The sequence below is a fragment of the Neocloeon triangulifer genome, unplaced genomic scaffold (assembly GCF_031216515.1).
Source record: "Neocloeon triangulifer isolate White Clay Creek 2 clone unplaced genomic scaffold, ASM3121651v1 ptg000014l, whole genome shotgun sequence".
In the NCBI taxonomy this organism is placed as follows: domain Eukaryota; kingdom Metazoa; phylum Arthropoda; class Insecta; order Ephemeroptera; family Baetidae; genus Neocloeon; species Neocloeon triangulifer.
The window spans coordinates 16,314,516-16,332,511 of NW_026775556.1; the positions used below are offsets into that span (position 1 = coordinate 16,314,516).

Sequence of the window (17,996 nt, forward strand, 5' to 3'; positions counted from 1 at the left end):
GAGTCGCAACAAGTATGTAGGATTTGGTTTCATACGCCAATTACCTTGATTGCATTTTCCAATTATTATTACCCGCAAGCTTGTCTCTGGTTTTATATTTTATCCGAGGATGCAATTAACTTGCGGTCTGCCTGCGTGCCATCTGCGTTGTTAGCATTTTCTCTCAATTAAGGCGCCCCGAGAGCCACCCTCTGCATAGTGCACCCCCCGATTCGTCTCATTTGCGACCTCCGTGGGCTAATGTGTGCACTGCACTGCTTGCTCGTAATCAGATACAGTTATGAAAAATGAAAAAGCCGCACCAACGGAAAGTGATACTTCAAAATTTGTGGTCCTCCAGAGCATTTATTTTGTCTACTTAGGCGCCTCTTGACGTTCGCGACACACTGCAGTTGTCGCGCGGGGGACGGATTTTCGTCTTGCAAAGGATATGCACGTGCAAGAACGTTCCTCTCTGCTCTTTGTAAATGTCAACCGAGATTTTTTTCTTTAAATTTTGATTTATATTTGCGGCACACCCTTCGTCTTATTTATAATAATCACCAAACGGATGCATGCACACAATTTTAAAATAAATGTTAAGCGAAAGTAAAATTTTAAATAAACAAAAGAAATACATTTAGGAAGTAAGACAATATCTCAAGACTAATCATTTATTTCTGTGCTACTTTATTTCTATTCCTCAATATTCCATAAAAATTCAAAAGTATATTTTATGTAAATTTCAAGATTGTTTTTTGTTATGTTCCTATTGATTTATTTTAATTAATCAAATTTGTTATTGAATTTATGGATAATGTCTTTGGGTATTCAAATTCATAGATTTTCAAGATAAATTATTTGTTTAGATTAATAATATGACTATTTATTATTCTCAGTCAGTGGAAATATTTGAAATTAAATAATACTAGCATTGACTCAATTGAAAATTAATTCTTTATTAAGCTATATAATTGAATCTTTAATTTCTTCACTTGTTTTAAAATTTAATTGATAAAAGGAAATTTTGTTCAAAATAGTAAAAAAAAACTCCCTTGAAATCATATTGGGAAAAAATTTAAAAATAAAAGTAGAATTTTAAGAGTTTAGCGTGTATAGCAAAAATTTAATTGCACGCAAGTTTTGAGAAAATCAAAATATAATTGCGGTCATACAAGTTCATTTATGTACAAAACGGTCGCGGTGGCGAGGGATGCTCAGATGCTCCTCTTGGCGGCGCCGGCCAATCAGATCGCGCTCCACTGCGCGCCCGTCGCTCTTCTCCCCAACACGCGACCGGCGCTGGCAGGGAAAAGGCAGTCTTTCTTCAGCGGCTCATGGATTTGGAACTGAGGAACGACCCGTCGCCCTCCGACCCTTACCAGGGCGGCAGGGTCTCGAAAAGGGAGGCCAAATCGCCCATAGCCCTCACCGTCAACAGCCAACTCCAGTTTTCTTCTGATCAGGTAAAATAAAATTATTGAAATAATAAGGAAATTCCTTAAATTCCAATGTTATTGGATTTTTAATACGCACAACTGGAAGAAATAATTTTATACACGTTGACATACTTATAACATATTTTGTTTACAAACTTTACACAAATTCTACTGAATGCGGATTTAAAATTTTAGTGCTTGCGGTCGATTGTTTCTCAAAGTATAATTTTATTATGCTGCGTTGGTAAAAGGGCACTCAAAATATGAGATTATAATATTTCCTAGGAGCAGGAGCAAAATGCTGACAACGAAATTTTTTGTTATACTGTAAGAAGTGCAAAACTTTTCTCAAACGAGGAAAGTGCTGATTTAAAATTTTTGATGATAAACCGAGAAATTACTAGAATTTACAGTTGGATGCCTTTTTGAGAGAAATCAATTACAAACCTATACCTTCAATTAAATCTTTATTTAGATTTCTCAATATTTTTAAACAATCAGGGACGTGGATAAAAGCTTTTCAATTTTTTTTTATGCGCGAGCTTAAAATAATTATTGTATTTTGCAAGCATCAGCAAGCATTAAAATCATGCAATAATTTTGAGTCAAACGTCACACAACTTCAAATCAAGTGATAATTCGTTTTTGTACTAAAAATTATATATAAATTGATTTTTGATAGCAAAACTGCCGCCAAATTTTCTTTTATTTTTTTAATTGAAAATAAAGCTTTAAATGTAATTTTATATTTTGTTTTCAAGTACCAAAACAATTCAAACGGAAGCCAACTCTATTTTTCTCCTTTGTTTTTATAACCATTTTGGAGAAATTGCTAAATTTGAACGCGCTTCGTCTTCATCTTATACTTTTGCATTATGTTACCAAAATTAAATTTAATTCGTTTTTCAAAGCAATTAAAAATCATCATAAGATTTTCCAAAAACTGACTGTTTGAAGGTCAGAATTAAATCAAATCCTTAACATTTTGAAACAAATTACTATTCCGAATCATTTCTGAAAAATTGCTTTTTCCTAAATGATAACAAACGTCTTTTTTGTACTAAAACAGATCGCGTGTATTTGCGAGGCTCTTCAGCAAGCTGGCGACACAAGCAAACTGACCAGTTTCCTGTGGTCACTTCCTCCAACCGAGCTCCTCCGCGGCCACGAGGCAGTGCTCCGAGCCAGGGCGTGCGTCGCCTTCCACAGGGAGGCTTTCCAGGAGCTCTACGCGGTGCTTGAATCATTCTCCTTCAGCACCAGATACCATGGCGAGCTGCAGCAGTTGTGGTTCAGGGCGCACTACAGAGAAGCGGAAAAGGTAAGACCAAATTTTGATTTTTATTTTGTAAAATACATTATTTCTATTTGCGGTTCTTTGCAATATTATTTAATTTTTGATGCAGTTGGTTTACTTAGATAAATATTATTTGATTAATTGAAAAATCTTGTTGGCTAAAAATCTGGAATTTACCTTTTAATATATGGACATTGTCAGATTCCACATATGAATACATACAAGAATTTTATTTCTGAAAAGAAGAATATATTCATAACATTAAAAATTGAATCTACGCCTTTTGGAAACTATCTAAAAATATACACTTATTTTTTTACTCGAAATACGCGGGGCAAAGAGTTAATTTTTTTCATAAATCACTATTTTATAACCTATTTATTTATTTATTTATTCTCCATTCATGGTACATACAACGCAAAAAAAGTACACTGTACATAAAAAGCGAATCATGCATCGACATAAAAAAGTACAAATATACAAAAAATGCCAAAAATGCAGGAGTAAAAAATTTATGTATATAAATTCCCATGTAAAATTTTATGTTAGAATTAGGGTTCCTTGCTCGCGCAGACCTATAACTCCATTAAACTTGCGATTTTGCCGGATTTGCTAAATATTCCAAATAAATAATTTACCTTTCATTAAAAAAATAACACAAGACATAAAAGCGCTCAACAATTAAAAATCATACGGTACTTAACCTTAAACATTTGGATTTTATGGGAAAAGTTTAAGTTAAAACTTCCTGCATATTATTCCTTAGATAAAAATTCTGAAACATTAACAAATTAAAATAATAGAATTAATTTTTTTATGTTCTTTTATGATCAAAGAATTGAAAATTTTCTAAATACAAAATTCCGCAAAAAATCATTTTTCCCCATTGATAATGGTTAAGCAGCTCAAACCCAGTCATCAATGTGAATACAAAATTTGCTATTTATAATTTTTTTATGTAATTATTCTATAAATATTAAAACTTTTGATTTCTTTTTTCTACTATGCATTATTAGCAAACGTAATATATACTTTTTTAAATAATATTAAGTCGGAATTCTTACGCAAGCTGCAAGCTTGTATAAGAAATTAAACATTTTTTTGCTAATCATTATTATTTTAACTGTCAATCAAACACATAAAAAACATTGTTCTTTGTTTGTTGCCAGATCCGAGGGCGGCCTCTCGGTGCTGTGGACAAGTATCGGCTGCGTAAAAAATTCCCTCTTCCTAAGACGATTTGGGATGGTGAAGAAACGGTTTACTGCTTCAAAGAACGGTCAAGGACTGCCCTGAAGGAGTGTTACATGGGGAACAGGTACCCCACACCTGACGAGAAGAGAGCCCTGGCCAGAAGGACTGGACTCACCCTGACGCAGGTCAGCAACTGGTTTAAGAACAGGCGGCAGCGCGACCGGACGCCCCAAACGCCGCCGTCCCACCATCCTGCTTCCAGAGGGTGAGGAAAATAATGTTTACCTTGCCATAGATTTGATAGATTATTTATTTTTGTTATTACTAAAAAAAATATACTAATTTAATGATTTCCTTCAAACTATAGTTTATTTATATTTATGGTGGATTGAATTTAAATTCGGCTTTCCTCGATGGGTTTTTTTGAGTTTTTATTGTTTAAGAAAAACAATATCCTGCTCTTTTCTTAAACAATAAAAACTCAAAAAAACCCATCGAGGAAAGCCGAATTTAAATTCAATCCACCATGAATCAACCCTCGATCGTGAACTTCTACTACAAAATTTATTTATATTCATTGGGCGCCTCAATTGTGGAATATAACTATGAAGTTATGCAACAATCTCGACACGAATGTAGTATATTTTGCCTATCTTTAATTTTGCAGGCGATTTCTTTTCTATTTCAGTTTAGTGCAAACTATTTTTGATATTAGTTCAAATGCGTGACAAAATTAAAATTACGCATAGCGTAATTAAATCAATATTTAAAAAAATTTGGAATTAAAAATAAAAATACTGCATTTTTTCATCAAAATATTACCAGGCAGCAATGTGCTTATTTAAGCTAATTATTTTACCGCGTCGAATGCTGTAAAAGCGTGCAAATGAATTAAACGAGCATAGCCGCATCCGATTGTGCTCCGTGTTGGTGCAGAAAACCAGGGAGGCGAGGGGTGCCATTTTGCAGGGTCGGGTTACAAGATATCAAGTTGAGTAGAGGGGATAATAAAAAAGGTTGTTGCTTAGCAACTATGACATCCTCTGACAATCACGCCAGCAAATCAGAAAATACGTCATCTCCCAGCAGTTATCAAATTCTAAAAAAAACTTGCTGAGTGTGAAATATGAAAAGGAAAATCGTAAGAAGACGACATGAGCACATAGTTTTTTTTCCGAGCTGCGCAGATGTTCCGAGAACACTCGTGTGTTTTTATCATCGTTTCTGCAGGCGTTAATTTTTCACCATTGAGAATTACAGTAAAAATTTATTTATTTATAAAAATAAATGCTTATAAAATGTAAACAATAATACATTCTTGCATATTCGTGTTTAAAAACGCTCGTTTTTTTTGTAGATAAAATTTCACACGATTTCTTAGATACTTTTCAAGAATGAACTTTAGTACTTATGTATTATGTACTTAATAAATTTTATACGTTTTTGAAGTTTCACTTTGGATGTAAATTTTTAAATTTTGTAAGCAATAATTTATATTATAACACATTTAAATCAAAGTTTTTCCCGCATTTTCAATTAAAACCACGTTCAATTTATCATGGCACAAAGAAATTACTAGATATACACACAAGTACAGTGACAAAATGAACAAAATCTTACAATTCATCATTGTGAACTTCAATTCTAAATTTTTTAAATCTGCTGGATAATAATTTAAAATTTTTGAAAAAAAAAACCTTAATTTCCATTTTCAATGATATATTATAATAAAAGAATGTGTACTTTATTTAACTTTGAAAATGAATCTCCATTATGCGGCGCAAGTTGACCTTTACTTCCAATTTGAATGTTGCAGTGATATTCTTCCTGGTGAAGGTTTGCCGCACCTAGTTCAGCACTCAAGCGTCGCGGCGACGATGGCCGCCGTCGCCGCCGACTTCCTTCACCACGAGTACGAACGCATGAAAAGTGAAGTGAAAAACGAACCTGACTTGCCTTTTCCACTTTCCCACTTTCCTCCGCACCACTTCGACCTGCCGCTCTGACCCTGTGAGTAGTTTTTCTTGAATCTCTTTGGAATCACAACAGTCAGCAAAAAGTGCATAGGTTCAAATATCAGCATTTATTATACTTAATATTATGTCTACGAAAATTATGAAAAGAAAAATGGAATTATCTTCTGATTGCTCTCAAATTTGTCGTCAATCTTTGAAGTAATCATTTGTGAGATTAATATTGCAAAATAAATTTAATGATTATCTTGTTTAGAGAAAAATTAACTTTTTATTTACTTAAAGAAAACACAAAGAAATCAAATCGCACATTAAAAACAAAATTATTTTAGAAATATTTGTGTTTGTAGCTTTTAATTTAAAGATTCAAGAGTTTTGTTGGAGTCGATATTTTGGTTTTTATTCGTGTCATAACGTTTTTACACTACATCAATTTCAACTCTGATTTAGAAGGATACAATTTAGCCACGTTCACAGTAAAGAAATTTTAAAACAAATCATATGGTGCCGAAATACATTTATGAAGTCACACTGAGATGAAAAACGGCATCCTTTCATAACGTATTTTATCTGGAAAAATTTTTCCTCTTTTAACAGCATTTGTATTTCATTCCTTTTTTATTAAGTACATATGTGCTGCAGGATTACGGCATATTTTTGCCAACAGATATGCATAAAGTCGTTATTCAATAACGAGGAGTGCGTATGAAGGAGCAGCAAAGTTACGGAAACAATCGTATTCATTGATAATGTTTATTTATATAATCAGAGTAAATATACACGCAGTTAAATATATTTATATGCATGTCAACACGTCGTAAATGTAACTATACTTTGGAAGACTTTGAAACCACCTGTTTTGTTGAACCAAACACGGAGCTGCGCATTTTGGAACCGCAAAACGCGTTTTTTTTCTAGCGAATACACAACACGAGATATAAGTTGACTAGCATTTTCCCTAAATGTTTCCCTGGCACGGTGAATAATCTGTCGCCGCGTACCATTTCCTCTTTTTTTCAGAGCACGCCACATAACTCGCCGATTTGGAGTAAAAGCACCACAATTCACTTTTGGTTAGACTTCTTCGTACATTGATTTTATAATTTTTAATAGAGAATTTTAATCTCCAGAAAAATGGTGCGCGAAGTTAGAGCAAGTGTGCTGACGAAAAGTGCGAATTTTATTTTTGCCGGTGTGGAATGTGATAGAGATGGAACTTTGTTAAAAAAGTTTTTGCAACATCGCACGGAATAGTGTATGTATTATACATCGACGATTGATTTAAGAGTATAGCAATAACTCGTGATATAATACGGAATTTCATTTTATTATTTACACTTTTTTTGCTCGGCATTCTTATGATGCTCCGCGATCATGTTTTCACAGTAATTATATTTAATTGTACCTATAGTTGTATATGGATCGTAATTGAACAGAGTCGACACTCTGACGATTGAAAAAATTCAAAATGCTGTTAGAGATCAACAGAAAAATTACATTACATTGTCAACATTGTGGCATTCTCAAGACGCTCAAGTGCACTATTTTCGGCAAAAGCGCACATGATTGGTACACAAGTCTGGCGCTTATTAAATCACGAACGTCTTTTCTTTAAGTCCGCCGTTTCTGCATAGACTGTATTGCTCATCGCTCTTCAAAATGCAACTCAAATCTCTAAGCTGTATCTAGCAAAGAAACGATCGACATATACATAAAATAGTGCACACTTCCACTGATTCTAATATGAAAAAATCATCCGCGTTAAAAAAATCTTGCGTGCACCACTTAAATTTCTCACTCAAATCAAGGAACTTGCTAAATGGTGGTTGGCTGTTTGCTTTTTAATTAAATTTAACAATCTATAAATCTCACTCATATCAAATATTAATTAGCAAGCTCCTCTTTGGAAATTCAACCTCGTTCTTACCCAAAAGCAGCAGAAGGACGTTAAAGAAATTGTTTAAATTAAAATTGGCCGCTCTGCTGCAAAGGCTTAAAAATGGAAAATTGCAAACACAGCTCTTTGTGGTGTTTTTTTACTCAACATTGTCATACTGAACCTTCTTGATTTTAATATAGCGGTACACACCATACCCTGCTACCGTCAGCAGGGTCACCACTGCCAGGGTTGTACCCACCGCCAAAGGGGCCCGCTCGTCTCGATATGATTTTGCACCAGGTTGACAGATGAATTCTGAAATTTTAATTCATATTTTTCCCGTTTATATATTCTGAATGTATTATGTATACCTGGCCCAAAATCATCGCCTTTGAAAATGAAGGGCTGGATTTTCAGATCTCTCAGCAGAATCGAGGCGGAGATATCTTTGCCACCCTCGAGTTGGATGGTCTCTTCCTCATTGCACTCGTACGCCTTCCCAACTGGGGTTGGGAAAAGTCCTACCTTGGCCGGAGTTGACAACCTCACAGCTCGGCCTAAATGAATAATTTTATAATTAGTGTCGTTAGAAAATTGAAAGTGGTGCACGTAAAATAAATTATGCCAATACAATATTTTAATTCTAAATTGCAAGAATGAACCTTACCTGGCTTAGGGTAATGCTCGAATTTCTTTTCAGAGGTGTTGAACTTCACTTCCAGCCTGTCCAAATACCATCTCTCACCTCCAGGTGTCTATAGAAATTGATGATATTTTTACTTTAAATAAATACATGTAATTTGTATAAATATAATCACCTTCATGAAGAACCAATTCAGAATGTAAGACTTCCATCTCATGGTGAGCAGGGATGAGTCCTCTAAATGGCAATGCCCAGACACAGTCACTTCATTCGGAAGATAAACGTCAGTTTCCTGAATGTTGGTCAATTAAAAATCTATGAACTTCAGCAGAAAGACTGCCAAATTACCGTTTTCTCTTTTATTTTATCAACATAAGTAAAGGTGAGAAGTCCGTCAGTTCTAATTAGGGTGCATACAGTGCCGTCTTTGGCATACTGCCTGTATATGGCTGTGCCGCCCTCAGGCACGGCAGTCGGCGTGGAGCCAGTGACGGCTGAAGATAATTAGTATATATGAGAACAATTAATTTTGAAGTGATGTTAAAATGTTAGTAGTTTATTTTCAGAAAATTACCTGAGGTCTTGAGGTTCTGGTTTTGGGATCTGAAGAATGATACCTTATCGCTCCCAGAAGACTATAAAAGAAAGAGTAAAAAATTAGTTTTGGTAATTTTACCCTCATAATTTATATAAATCCTCTTTTTTTCAATGTATACAATTAAATGAAAATATATAAAACAGAAGAGTATACGCTCATCTGTATTGTAATTTAAAGGGCGATCAATAAAATGAGGCGCTTGAAACATATGTGTTGTGCTTGAAAGTATTCTTGCTCTCAATAAAATTTACAAGAAAACAAAAAATCTCTGACACTGGAGCAAAAATTTGCAACTTTGGCTGTTAAAAATTTATATAATCAAAATAAGAGGCTGCAATTAAAAGGAATTAATATTTTTTAAAGTAGGTTGTACCTGTTGTTTGTCAGTGGTGACTGGTTCTGCCGGACTCGGGGCGACTTTCTGTTGCGCCACAGCGACTCCTGCAATAGTCAGCAAGGTTCAGGCGATACTCGTAGAGAAAAAAGGGGTTCAAGAGGCTCAAATCTTACCTATGGCGAGCAGGAGCAGGAGCGAACATGCCGCGGTGTGCTCCATCTTATGCTGCTGACTGGGAAAGAGTCGTCAATGGCAGAAAGAGAAAATCGATTTTCCAGACAAACCCACGCGCGCCTGACTAAAGTGGACCGAGCGGGGGTGGAGGCAGCGCACCGTTTATTCGCCCGCACAAATGCGCTGCAGACAGATGCATATGTCGTGTTACGTAAACCGCAGCAGTGAGGAAAGGTCAAAGTGGAATTAAATACACCCACCCTCTCAATCTACCTTTCAACTTTCCACTAAAGTTAACGTGGCTACTGCAGAATATTAAATTCCCAAGAGCCTACTTTGAAATGACGAAGGTGTGCTTGACCTTTTTTATGCAATTTTTTTTCTCCAGCATCGTTACGACCAAAGCGCTTGAAGCCTATATCAATTAGTGTTTATATTTATATTTTTTAATTTCATTTACGTAGCCCAAAGGAATCAAAATAAATCCGTTTCCCTACAATGGATGAATAAGAGTTGAAAAGGAAAAGAAATCTATTTTCTTTCATATAATCTGGTGTATTCTGTACAAATATACATTTGTTGATCAAAACTTGCAATTCGGCTAGGGTGAAGAGTTCCAAAAGTTGCACAGACAATTGAGAGTAAAATTTGGCCACTTCTCTACGCTTCTTAAATTGTAATTTGCGCAAGTAAAAAAATTAACAAACTGAGAGTTTCTAAGCACTACATTGGAAAAAGATGAAGCCACAAATTTCAAATTTGTTGAAATTTTATTGAGTTGCTGGACCGATGCCTCTCGGAAGCGGAAAATATGACAATGCGTTTCTGATCGCGTCTATTTAGCGTTCGGGTCGCCAAAGGGCGCATTTGAGAGGTCCCTGGCAGAATGAGTCAGTCAGCTGCACTTGAGATCAGTTGAGCTCCCTGTCCTCTAAGTACTTGTACTCAAATGTGAAGCCCTCCTTTTTTCGCTGACCCCACTTCTCATAGTCAAAATAGATGTACGTGCCCTGAGAACCAAAGAGATTTTATCATTAATTTGACCCTCACATTGAATAAAAAATCCAATTACCTGCTCGTACTCTTCATTGATGATCTTCGGCTCCTCGTGGCGCTGGAACCACATCATGTACTTTGTGTGGAATCGCCAACTCTGCTTCTTGAGCGCTTTAGCTGCCAGGTATTGCGCTTTCGTGCCTTCCATGTAGTAAAACACAAAGAACAAAGACTCGGTGGCCAGCCGCTGGAAAAACTCAACGGTGTCCGAATGCAGCAGCAAAGTCTGCTGAAGAAATTTCACCTATTTTTTTATTTTATCTAACATCGAAAACGTGAGAGTACTTGCCTGGGGATAATAAAGAGGAAGCGGACAGGGGTTCCTAGGGAGGTAGGATCGAAGCTTTTCCGAGTCCGACGGATGTGGCAGGTGGAAGTAGGCAGCCTCAAGCATTTGCAGCTGGAACTGGTGCTCGCGCTGAAGGGGCGCTGGACCCAACGGCGCTACTCCGAGCAATGGAGGGATGTGTGCTTCCGAAGGTGCCGGCGCCGGACTTTCAATTCCTGTCTCGAACGTGGGCGCCACCTCTAGTGCTGCCACTGCTTGTTGTGCCATGTTTTTCAAGGACGCTGCCTCTTTAATCGTGGGACCATTGGTGGCTGCTTTGCTGACTCCAATTTCTCTCACTGGTCCTGACGGAGGAGGAGGCAAGGGCGACGAACTCACTGGCGTCACAGAGCCAGTGGAAATGCTGCCCGAAACCATCTGCAAAATTCAAGGAAAATAATTTAATATTATAATTTGACAAAATTAGATATTAGATTTATTTTCGTAATTATTTATATAATCAAAAATTTAATCCGAGTGATTGAATTTATTGTGTCGTGTGTCGTGTGCCAATAAAAAAAATTATTCTAAAACATTGAAAAAAATTGTATAATATGTTAAATTTAAAATAAAGAAATTAAATAAATACTCATGAAATTAACCAAAAAAGTCTCACTAGGTCTGGAATTTTTAACTCAAATAAACCATGCTTTAATGACCACTAGCATGTGTAGAATTATTTGTATTATTTAAATATATCAAAATCATATTGGTATATAATAGGGCACAAAAACAACGCAGTTGTCATATAGTAAAATAAAAAAAATTATGTGCATTTACTTAAAAATTAATTTATAGTGCATTTTGAACTTACTGTATTTGTGGGAACTGGAGGGTGGGGAATAGCAACAGGCGAGGGAACAGCCACTAGTGCAGCAGGGAGAGGCACAGCCACAGGCGCAACTGGAGGCGCAGAAGGTGGGTTCGAGGGACCATTGCTCTGCACACTCCACATTGGATTGCTCGCATTCTCCGTAACTGCCCCTACAAAATTTGTTTCTTCTTCGGAAGGCAATTGAAACAAACAAAAATTAAAACCAACGCAGGCAAGCTTAAAAAAATTTAATACCAGCAGGTTGCTTTGGTGGTTGGGGCGTAGTGGACGCTGGCGGGCCACCGCCTGCGACGGCAGCAAAGTTGCTGACGGCACTGAGGTGATTGAGGAGAACGCCAGGCGCAGGAGGCTTCGGGGTCGGTTTGGTTGTGGCAGCTGAGGCTGCGCGAACGGCAGTAGGTCGGAGGGGCTCCACCTTGGGAGCACCCCCCGAAGGAACCCTCTTGCGCCCCTCGTCAGACTCGCTGCTGGAATGGTTCGAGTTGGAAGCTGGTCGCCCACTGAGCGGGGGCGGCGATCCCGGAGGCGGCACTGGCGAACTTCCACTGACCATACTGGTGGGCGAGGCGCCGTCATTGCTGTCAGTCCCAGGCAAGTTAATCTGCTTAACGAAAATTTGTCGTTACAACCACGTCCTGCCTGACTTCATATTGTGGCATTGATAGACTACAAAGCAATTAGGCTGTGCCGTTAAACACACCCCTCGGCAGAAAACTATGGTTTTTAAATTTTTGATATTTCCGATATCATACGAAATTTTAGTTTTGAATACAAATACGACTCTCTTGATATCAACATAATAAAGATTTGAAAATTTTTGGTCTTATTTTTTTTTTTAAATAACATTAAAATTTAAATGCTATATTAATATCAAAAACTTAAATTGCCATAATTTCCTACCAATTGATTTGTTTCGCTTCTACCAAGCATTTAAAAATGCTCTCTAAGAGACTCTAATGAATTTCAGTCCGTAAAGAAAGAAGAACCCAAAGATAAGAGGAAGGGCACAAACAGGCAAGGAAAAAAGATAAAAAGCCTGTTTGGGACTGACCCCCGAGAGCTCCACCTCATCCAGTCCAGTGATATCATCGTAAATGAACTCGTTGTCCTCAAAGTCAGGATCCGACGCAGAATCGATGTAATACTCTATGTCATCTTTGATCTTCTTGATCTGGCTAACCAATGAATTCTGCAAAGGCTGTGAAAAAAATAAACATTACGATTAAATAATTTCTCTCTATAGCTTGATCTACCTGTCCTCCTTCTAAAGACATATTATCAAGCATTCTGAGTAACGTCTCAAGCTTTCTAATATGATTTCGATGCTTGTCTAACCGGAACTTTAATTCATCAATTCGATCTTGCTTCTCTTTGTCCAGCCTTTTCTTTTTCCCCGCTTGCATTGACTCAATTTCAGACTCGAATGTGTCCAACTGAGGAAAGGAAGGAAAGATGAGAAAAATTTTGTGGGGTTAAAATTGACTCGAACCTGGAGATTGAGAGTGTCGATGGCCGAGGCGAGCCAAACAGACATTTCTTCACGCTCCTTCTGGGCAGGGTCAAGTTTCTGGGCTGCGCCCAGACCCTCCTTAGAGTAGGCCTTAGTCTTGGTCTCTCGCTCAACCACCTTGAAGCGCTCCATCTGCGTCTCGATGAGTTTCCGGTGCTCGAGAAGGGCCGTCTTGTCCTTAATCTCTCCGGAGGCGATCCATGACTTGATCTGGTCGCGCAGCCGTTGCAGCTTTTTGATCTCTTTCTTGAGGTCAGCCTCATACTTTTCCTTCTGGTTGCTGTTGGTCGCATTGTGCACCTTCTGCCAGGTGTCTTCGAACGTCTCCACCCCCTCGGACACCTTCTTCAGGCAGCGTTCAATTTCCCCTGCGAATAACAACAATAGAGGTCAACGTCAAACTCTCGGCCGGAACCAGACAGCACCGCGGACTGCTCTCACGCGGACTCACCTTGTAGCTTTCTGGTGGCCGCCATCGCTACGCCTTCCGGTTGTGCATAGTCTCAACAGATTCGCTAATTTCGACCCAAGCTCAAACTCAAAACAATGCGCTAAAAATCACAGAAACATCCAAACAGTGATAAGGGACAACTCAATAGTCGCTATTATTATGGCGATGTTGGAGGGCGATGGGGGTTAGAGCAGATGTCGCTTTACTACACCGCCGGGTGGCAGCACCGTCCTACAAGCGGCGTAAAAAAGAGGGTGAATGAGGGGAAAACTTATTTGCACTGATTTGCAAAAAGGTGCTAATATTTTTAATATTCATTTATTTTTATCGATTGATTTTTATCAAACTGAATTTCTCCTAGAAAGCATTTTTAAACTCATAATTTAGAAAATCCCAAATCTTAATTTTGAGAAAAATTAAAAAATCGAGTTTTCCGTGCAAATAGCAGGTCGGCTGCAATTCGCAAGCTGGGAATGACGTATTCCACATGGTGGGATGGTGGCCGTCGACTGTCAACAAACCCTTCTATCGGACGGCATTAATTAAAGTGTCGGCACGAAAAGGACTTGGCACGGTTTTCGCACCAGAGGCCGCGCTGAAACTTTTGGTTAGTATTTTATCGATAGTTCCAAATATTTCGCCGTTCGTGTTTTGCACGCAGCCGGTTTTTTCCTATTTCTCAACAAAACCACGGGACAATTTCCTTTCCGCCCCTGCTGCAGCCCTCTCTGCCTCTCTAAATGCCCTCGAGTTAGGCAAGCAGTGTCACACCAGGGAAAATCCACTTACAACAAATTTGTCGCGTTAATTGAGTTAAGCGATCGATTTTAGCAGTGGGCAAATTCGCACTCGTCCGCGAGACGAGCACGTTTTTTCAGACAGTACGTGTGCTCGGCACGTTTTTCGACTAAAGTTCATTGGACGGAAAACAGAGTCAGTGCACCGATTTTTCGATATTTGCAACTGTCAGCAGTCGTGTGCGTGGCAGCTTCTTCTAGATTCGTACAGACGAAGACGGAAGAAGGATCTGGTGATTTAAATTTATTACGCTTCACATTCATAGGGGTGACACACACGGGTGCGCACGTTTGCAATAGAGACATCGCGTGTCCTCTTTTCGTCCAATTCGTCGTACACATCAAGAAAGCCCAAATATTACCAAATAATTTAACAACTTAATTTATATTTATACACTTTGATACACTTGATAAATATTTTTTAACAAAACAAATTCCAAGATAAAATTACGGTTGAGACTAAATATTTAGTTTTTAAACTGACGTACAAAAGATAAAACTGTTTGACAGCCAAAAACGGGAAAAGATTAAATAATTCATTTTGGGTCAATTTGGAGTGACAAAATAATTTTAATAAAATAATAAGTTTGTTGTCACAGAAAAAAAACTGATCTCCTTGAAGTTGCCAATCGCCACTCCTGATCATCATAGTCAATGATTGATTTTATCTTGAAAAAAATATAATAATTTAGGTCTCTATATCTGCTTTTTTATTTCCTTACCTTTGAAATGTTTTACAAATATTTTTGTTTTTAAAAACGTCTCATCTCTGAGCTACACGTAAATAAACACATTGGGTTCAAAGTAACGAAAATAAAAAATAATTGCACAACTGTTTTGTATTAAATAACAACATATTTTACGCAACAGTTTTTATGAGTTCCTTGATTTTCAATAAAAATTGCTTCACATATTACATAAATTAATAAAAAACTAATCCCCAAAGTGCATCATTTTTACCAATTCCAGACACGCAGTCATGCCCCCTAGAGAAATCTCAAAATTGACCGGCGCAGGAAAAAAATCGGGAAAAATGATAAATACCATTCTCATCCCGCGCCGCTCGTCAATCTCAATTCCTAGCGAGAGTCGTCAGTTTGTTGCAGACACAGTAAGAAAGCATGAGTAGCTTCCGAGTCCTGGTAATCTGCGGCCCGTCCGGCGCCGGCAAGTCGACGCTCGTCACCCGCCTCATGTCCGAGTTCACCGAGGCGTTTGGTTTCAGCGTTTCGCACACGACACGCAAGCCGAGACCTGGCGAAAAGGACGGCGTGCACTACCACTATGTCTCCCTGGAGGAAATGCAGGCCGCCGTCCAGCGTGGCGAGTTCCTCGAGTCTGCCACCTTTTCCGGCAACATGTATGGCACAAGGTCTGTATTTGAAGAAAAAAGAAGAGTAATTAAATTTATCACAACAAATTATTCAAAGTGCACAAATTTATTATTTTATTAACATAATTAATCATAATTATCTAGAAAGTAAGAAAATAATAGAATTTTTTTATCTTTTCCACATCTATTATCATTAAGGCCAAAACATAATCTTAACCTAGATTCAAGATTGTTTGTAACAACAGCTAAAAATTTTGCATTTAAAATTATTTAAAAACTTCCGTTTTGTCTTTAATAATATCAGATTTAATATTTAAACCGATTTAAACTTTGATTTTACTTCCTGCTCTCCAACAATATGGAATAAAGGTCAAACTTTTTTTATAAAATAAGATAATTTGTGGCTTGAGGGGTCAACGTAGCCTTCATAGGGCAATAGCTCCAACCGGGTTAGGCTATTGAATCTCTCTGTTAACTTTGATTCATTTTTAATATTCATCTGTATAGTCTATAGCCTATTTATACATTTTGCAACATTCAGAGAGTCAAGAAAAGAGCATTTTTCCTCCGCCACAATTTTCTTCGCGTTTATTATATAAATTTTGTCCTTTTAAGGAGCCATATTTTTTAGGAGTTTTACTTAAATGAAGAAATTGAAACTCAAGGAGACGATTATTGAAGTGAAGAAAAAACGGTTTTGCCCTCATTGAATAATTTTTTTACTAAAAAACGAACGGCTCTAAAAGTTTCCATCAGAGACCGTGACCGAAACTGGTAGCGCTGTTTGTGTTCTAATAAAGAAAATTTTTTTTATCGAGGACAAATCCAGTTTTCTTCACTTTTAGTAAAGTTTGGCTATTTTTTGTTGTTGTTGCAGCAAGAGGTCAGTTGAAGACGTGATCAGGCGAGGTCGAATCTGCATTCTGGACATCGATGTGCAGGGGGTGCGGCAAATAAAACAGGTTCCCGACTTCCGGGCCCTGTACGTCTTTGTGAAGCCGCCGTCGCTGGAGGCGCTGGAAGCCCGTCTGCGCGGCCGCAACACAGAGACGGATGAAAGTCTCGCCCGACGGTTGAAGGCCGCAAGGGCTGAACTCGTCTTCGGCGAGACGACAGGTAACTTTGACCTGGTCATGGTCAACGACAACCTGGACAAGTCGTACGAAAAGCTGCGCACCTTCCTGCTGCCGCACGTGAAGGCCCTGCAATCAGGTGAGGCCAAGAAATAGCCTGCTACTGTGTGCACCCTTCTTCGTTCCCCAACCATCCAACAACCTTTAGACCTCGACTAAACAAAATAGCAAATGCTGGTTATACTAACACTGCCTGCCGATGAAATACCTCTCTGAGTGAGTGCACATCTTTGCCCGCGGGCCTCAAGCCAGTGTTGATTCACAGAAGGGCTGCTGGCCACCCTGGAGACGTTGATGAAGAAGCAGGGCGTCCGCCGCTTCTATGTGCCCCCCTCTGGATGTCTAGGACTGCTGAGTTTCGCCTCGCTGTGTTGCATTTCGAACGTACTCATTTTCATGCTGTTCAACTTCATCTTCGACGAGAAAATGTTGTAATTATTTTTCTCAATTGGCTGCTTTTCACTCATTTTTTTTTTCTGAAATAGTGATGCAAGTATTATTTATATATGCAGTGTTTCTTTGTTACCATGTCACTCTTCAATAAATGGAAATAGAGTGTGCTGCTAAACTGGACAAAAATAAACTCTGCTTTTCCTATATTATATCAACCAACCCTTTGAACAAAAATAATAAAGCTTGTGCCATTCTAGGAATTTTTTAGGTTATCTTGCTAGTTTGATTTATTATTTGAGTACATTTATAAGTAATTGTCTTTCTTTACGATAGTGTCGGCTTACCGCGGCGGCCGAGTCTCTTTTGATATCAGGCGTTTTGTAAACCCTTTCTTCTCTTTTCTTCCCAATTTAAAATATTTGTACTGACCGAAAAGATAAATAATAATAATAATAAAATCTAGTAATTGATTTCTTCAGAAACTATTTAAAAAATGTCATCATATTATTTTCATTAAAAATTATTATCAAATTTTAAGCTTACAACCCTTTGCAATTAATTAATTTTATCTCAAAATATGGCAATGACACCGATAATTCTAGAAACTATATATGTTCAAAAATATTTTAGGCATGTTCTGATAAGAG

At 37.7% G+C, this 17,996-nt stretch overlaps 4 protein-coding genes across 15 annotated transcripts; 2 read left to right on the forward strand and 2 right to left on the reverse strand.

Moving 5' to 3' along the window:
* Positions 1–1,221: 1,221 nt before the first annotated feature.
* LOC132200458 (homeobox protein six1a) lies at positions 1,222–6,136 on the forward strand. The gene is made up of 4 exons (XM_059625928.1): positions 1,222–1,445; positions 2,488–2,739; positions 3,885–4,174; positions 5,726–6,136. The coding sequence occupies exons 1-4, from the start codon at positions 1,317–1,319 to the stop codon at positions 5,913–5,915; spliced, it is 861 nt and encodes a 286-aa protein (XP_059481911.1). The 5' UTR covers positions 1,222–1,316; the 3' UTR covers positions 5,916–6,136.
* Positions 6,137–6,265: 129 nt separating this feature from the next.
* LOC132199724 (lysosome-associated membrane glycoprotein 5) lies at positions 6,266–9,658 on the reverse strand. The gene is made up of 8 exons (XM_059624660.1): positions 9,513–9,658; positions 9,376–9,443; positions 8,979–9,039; positions 8,753–8,898; positions 8,580–8,696; positions 8,429–8,516; positions 8,133–8,318; positions 6,266–8,076 (listed from the first exon to the last, which is right to left on the reverse strand). The coding sequence occupies exons 1-8, from the start codon at positions 9,556–9,558 to the stop codon at positions 7,919–7,921; spliced, it is 870 nt and encodes a 289-aa protein (XP_059480643.1). The 5' UTR covers positions 9,559–9,658; the 3' UTR covers positions 6,266–7,918.
* Positions 9,659–10,053: 395 nt separating this feature from the next.
* LOC132200948 (CCR4-NOT transcription complex subunit 3) lies at positions 10,054–15,553 on the reverse strand. Of its 8 annotated transcripts, none has more exons than XM_059626754.1 (10): positions 15,535–15,553; positions 13,694–13,793; positions 13,222–13,610; positions 12,986–13,165; positions 12,784–12,930; positions 11,967–12,336; positions 11,712–11,899; positions 10,859–11,275; positions 10,586–10,813; positions 10,054–10,523 (listed from the first exon to the last, which is right to left on the reverse strand). In XM_059626754.1, exons 2-10 carry the CDS (start codon positions 13,716–13,718, stop codon positions 10,425–10,427), a joined length of 2,043 nt encoding a protein of 680 aa, XP_059482737.1. In that variant the 5' UTR covers positions 13,719–13,793; positions 15,535–15,553; the 3' UTR covers positions 10,054–10,424. The 8 variants fall into 8 exon arrangements, with proteins under 8 accessions (XP_059482737.1, XP_059482736.1, XP_059482741.1 ...); XM_059626753.1 differs by lacking the exon at positions 15,535–15,553 and adding an exon at positions 14,483–14,537; XM_059626758.1 differs by lacking the exon at positions 15,535–15,553 and having other exon boundaries at positions 11,967–12,333; positions 12,799–12,930; positions 13,694–13,881.
* Positions 13,951–17,432, forward strand: LOC132200953 (guanylate kinase). 5 transcript variants are annotated; one of them, XM_059626776.1, is made up of 5 exons: positions 13,951–13,988; positions 14,139–14,300; positions 15,597–15,862; positions 16,701–17,035; positions 17,222–17,432. In XM_059626776.1, exons 3-5 carry the CDS (start codon positions 15,612–15,614, stop codon positions 17,389–17,391), a joined length of 756 nt encoding a protein of 251 aa, XP_059482759.1. In that variant the 5' UTR covers positions 13,951–13,988; positions 14,139–14,300; positions 15,597–15,611; the 3' UTR covers positions 17,392–17,432. The 5 variants fall into 5 exon arrangements, with proteins under 5 accessions (XP_059482759.1, XP_059482758.1, XP_059482756.1 ...); XM_059626775.1 differs by having other exon boundaries at positions 13,952–13,988; positions 15,574–15,862; XM_059626773.1 differs by having other exon boundaries at positions 13,957–13,988; positions 15,587–15,862.
* Positions 17,433–17,996: the final 564 nt, after the last annotated feature.

Coding starts and splice junctions, on each gene's coding strand:
- LOC132199724 (XM_059624660.1), bottom strand. CDS start 9,558: ATGGAGCACACCGCGGCATGTTCGCTCCTGCTCCTGCTCGCCATAG. Junction 8,319..8,428: donor CGAGCATTACCCTAAGCCAG/GTAAGGTTCATT, acceptor TTATTCATTTAG/GCCGAGCTGTGAGGTTGTCA. Junction 8,077..8,132: donor AGGCGATGATTTTGGGCCAG/GTATACATAATA, acceptor TTAAAATTTCAG/AATTCATCTGTCAACCTGGT.
- LOC132200953 (XM_059626776.1), top strand. CDS start 15,612: ATGAGTAGCTTCCGAGTCCTGGTAATCTGCGGCCCGTCCGGCGCCGGC. Junction 15,863..16,700: donor GGCAACATGTATGGCACAAG/GTCTGTATTTGA, acceptor TTGTTGTTGCAG/CAAGAGGTCAGTTGAAGACG. Junction 17,036..17,221: donor CGTGAAGGCCCTGCAATCAG/GTGAGGCCAAGA, acceptor GTTGATTCACAG/AAGGGCTGCTGGCCACCCTG.
- LOC132200948 (XM_059626754.1), bottom strand. CDS start 13,718: ATGGCGGCCACCAGAAAGCTACAAG. Junction 13,611..13,693: donor GGCCACCAGAAAGCTACAAG/GTGAGTCCGCGT, acceptor TGTTATTCGCAG/GGGAAATTGAACGCTGCCTG. Junction 12,931..12,985: donor TGTCTTTAGAAGGAGGACAG/GTAGATCAAGCT, acceptor TTTTTTTCACAG/CCTTTGCAGAATTCATTGGT.
- LOC132200458 (XM_059625928.1), top strand. CDS start 1,317: ATGGATTTGGAACTGAGGAACGACCCGTCGCCCTCCGACCCTTACCAG. Junction 1,446..2,487: donor TCCAGTTTTCTTCTGATCAG/GTAAAATAAAAT, acceptor GTACTAAAACAG/ATCGCGTGTATTTGCGAGGC. Junction 4,175..5,725: donor CACCATCCTGCTTCCAGAGG/GTGAGGAAAATA, acceptor TGAATGTTGCAG/TGATATTCTTCCTGGTGAAG.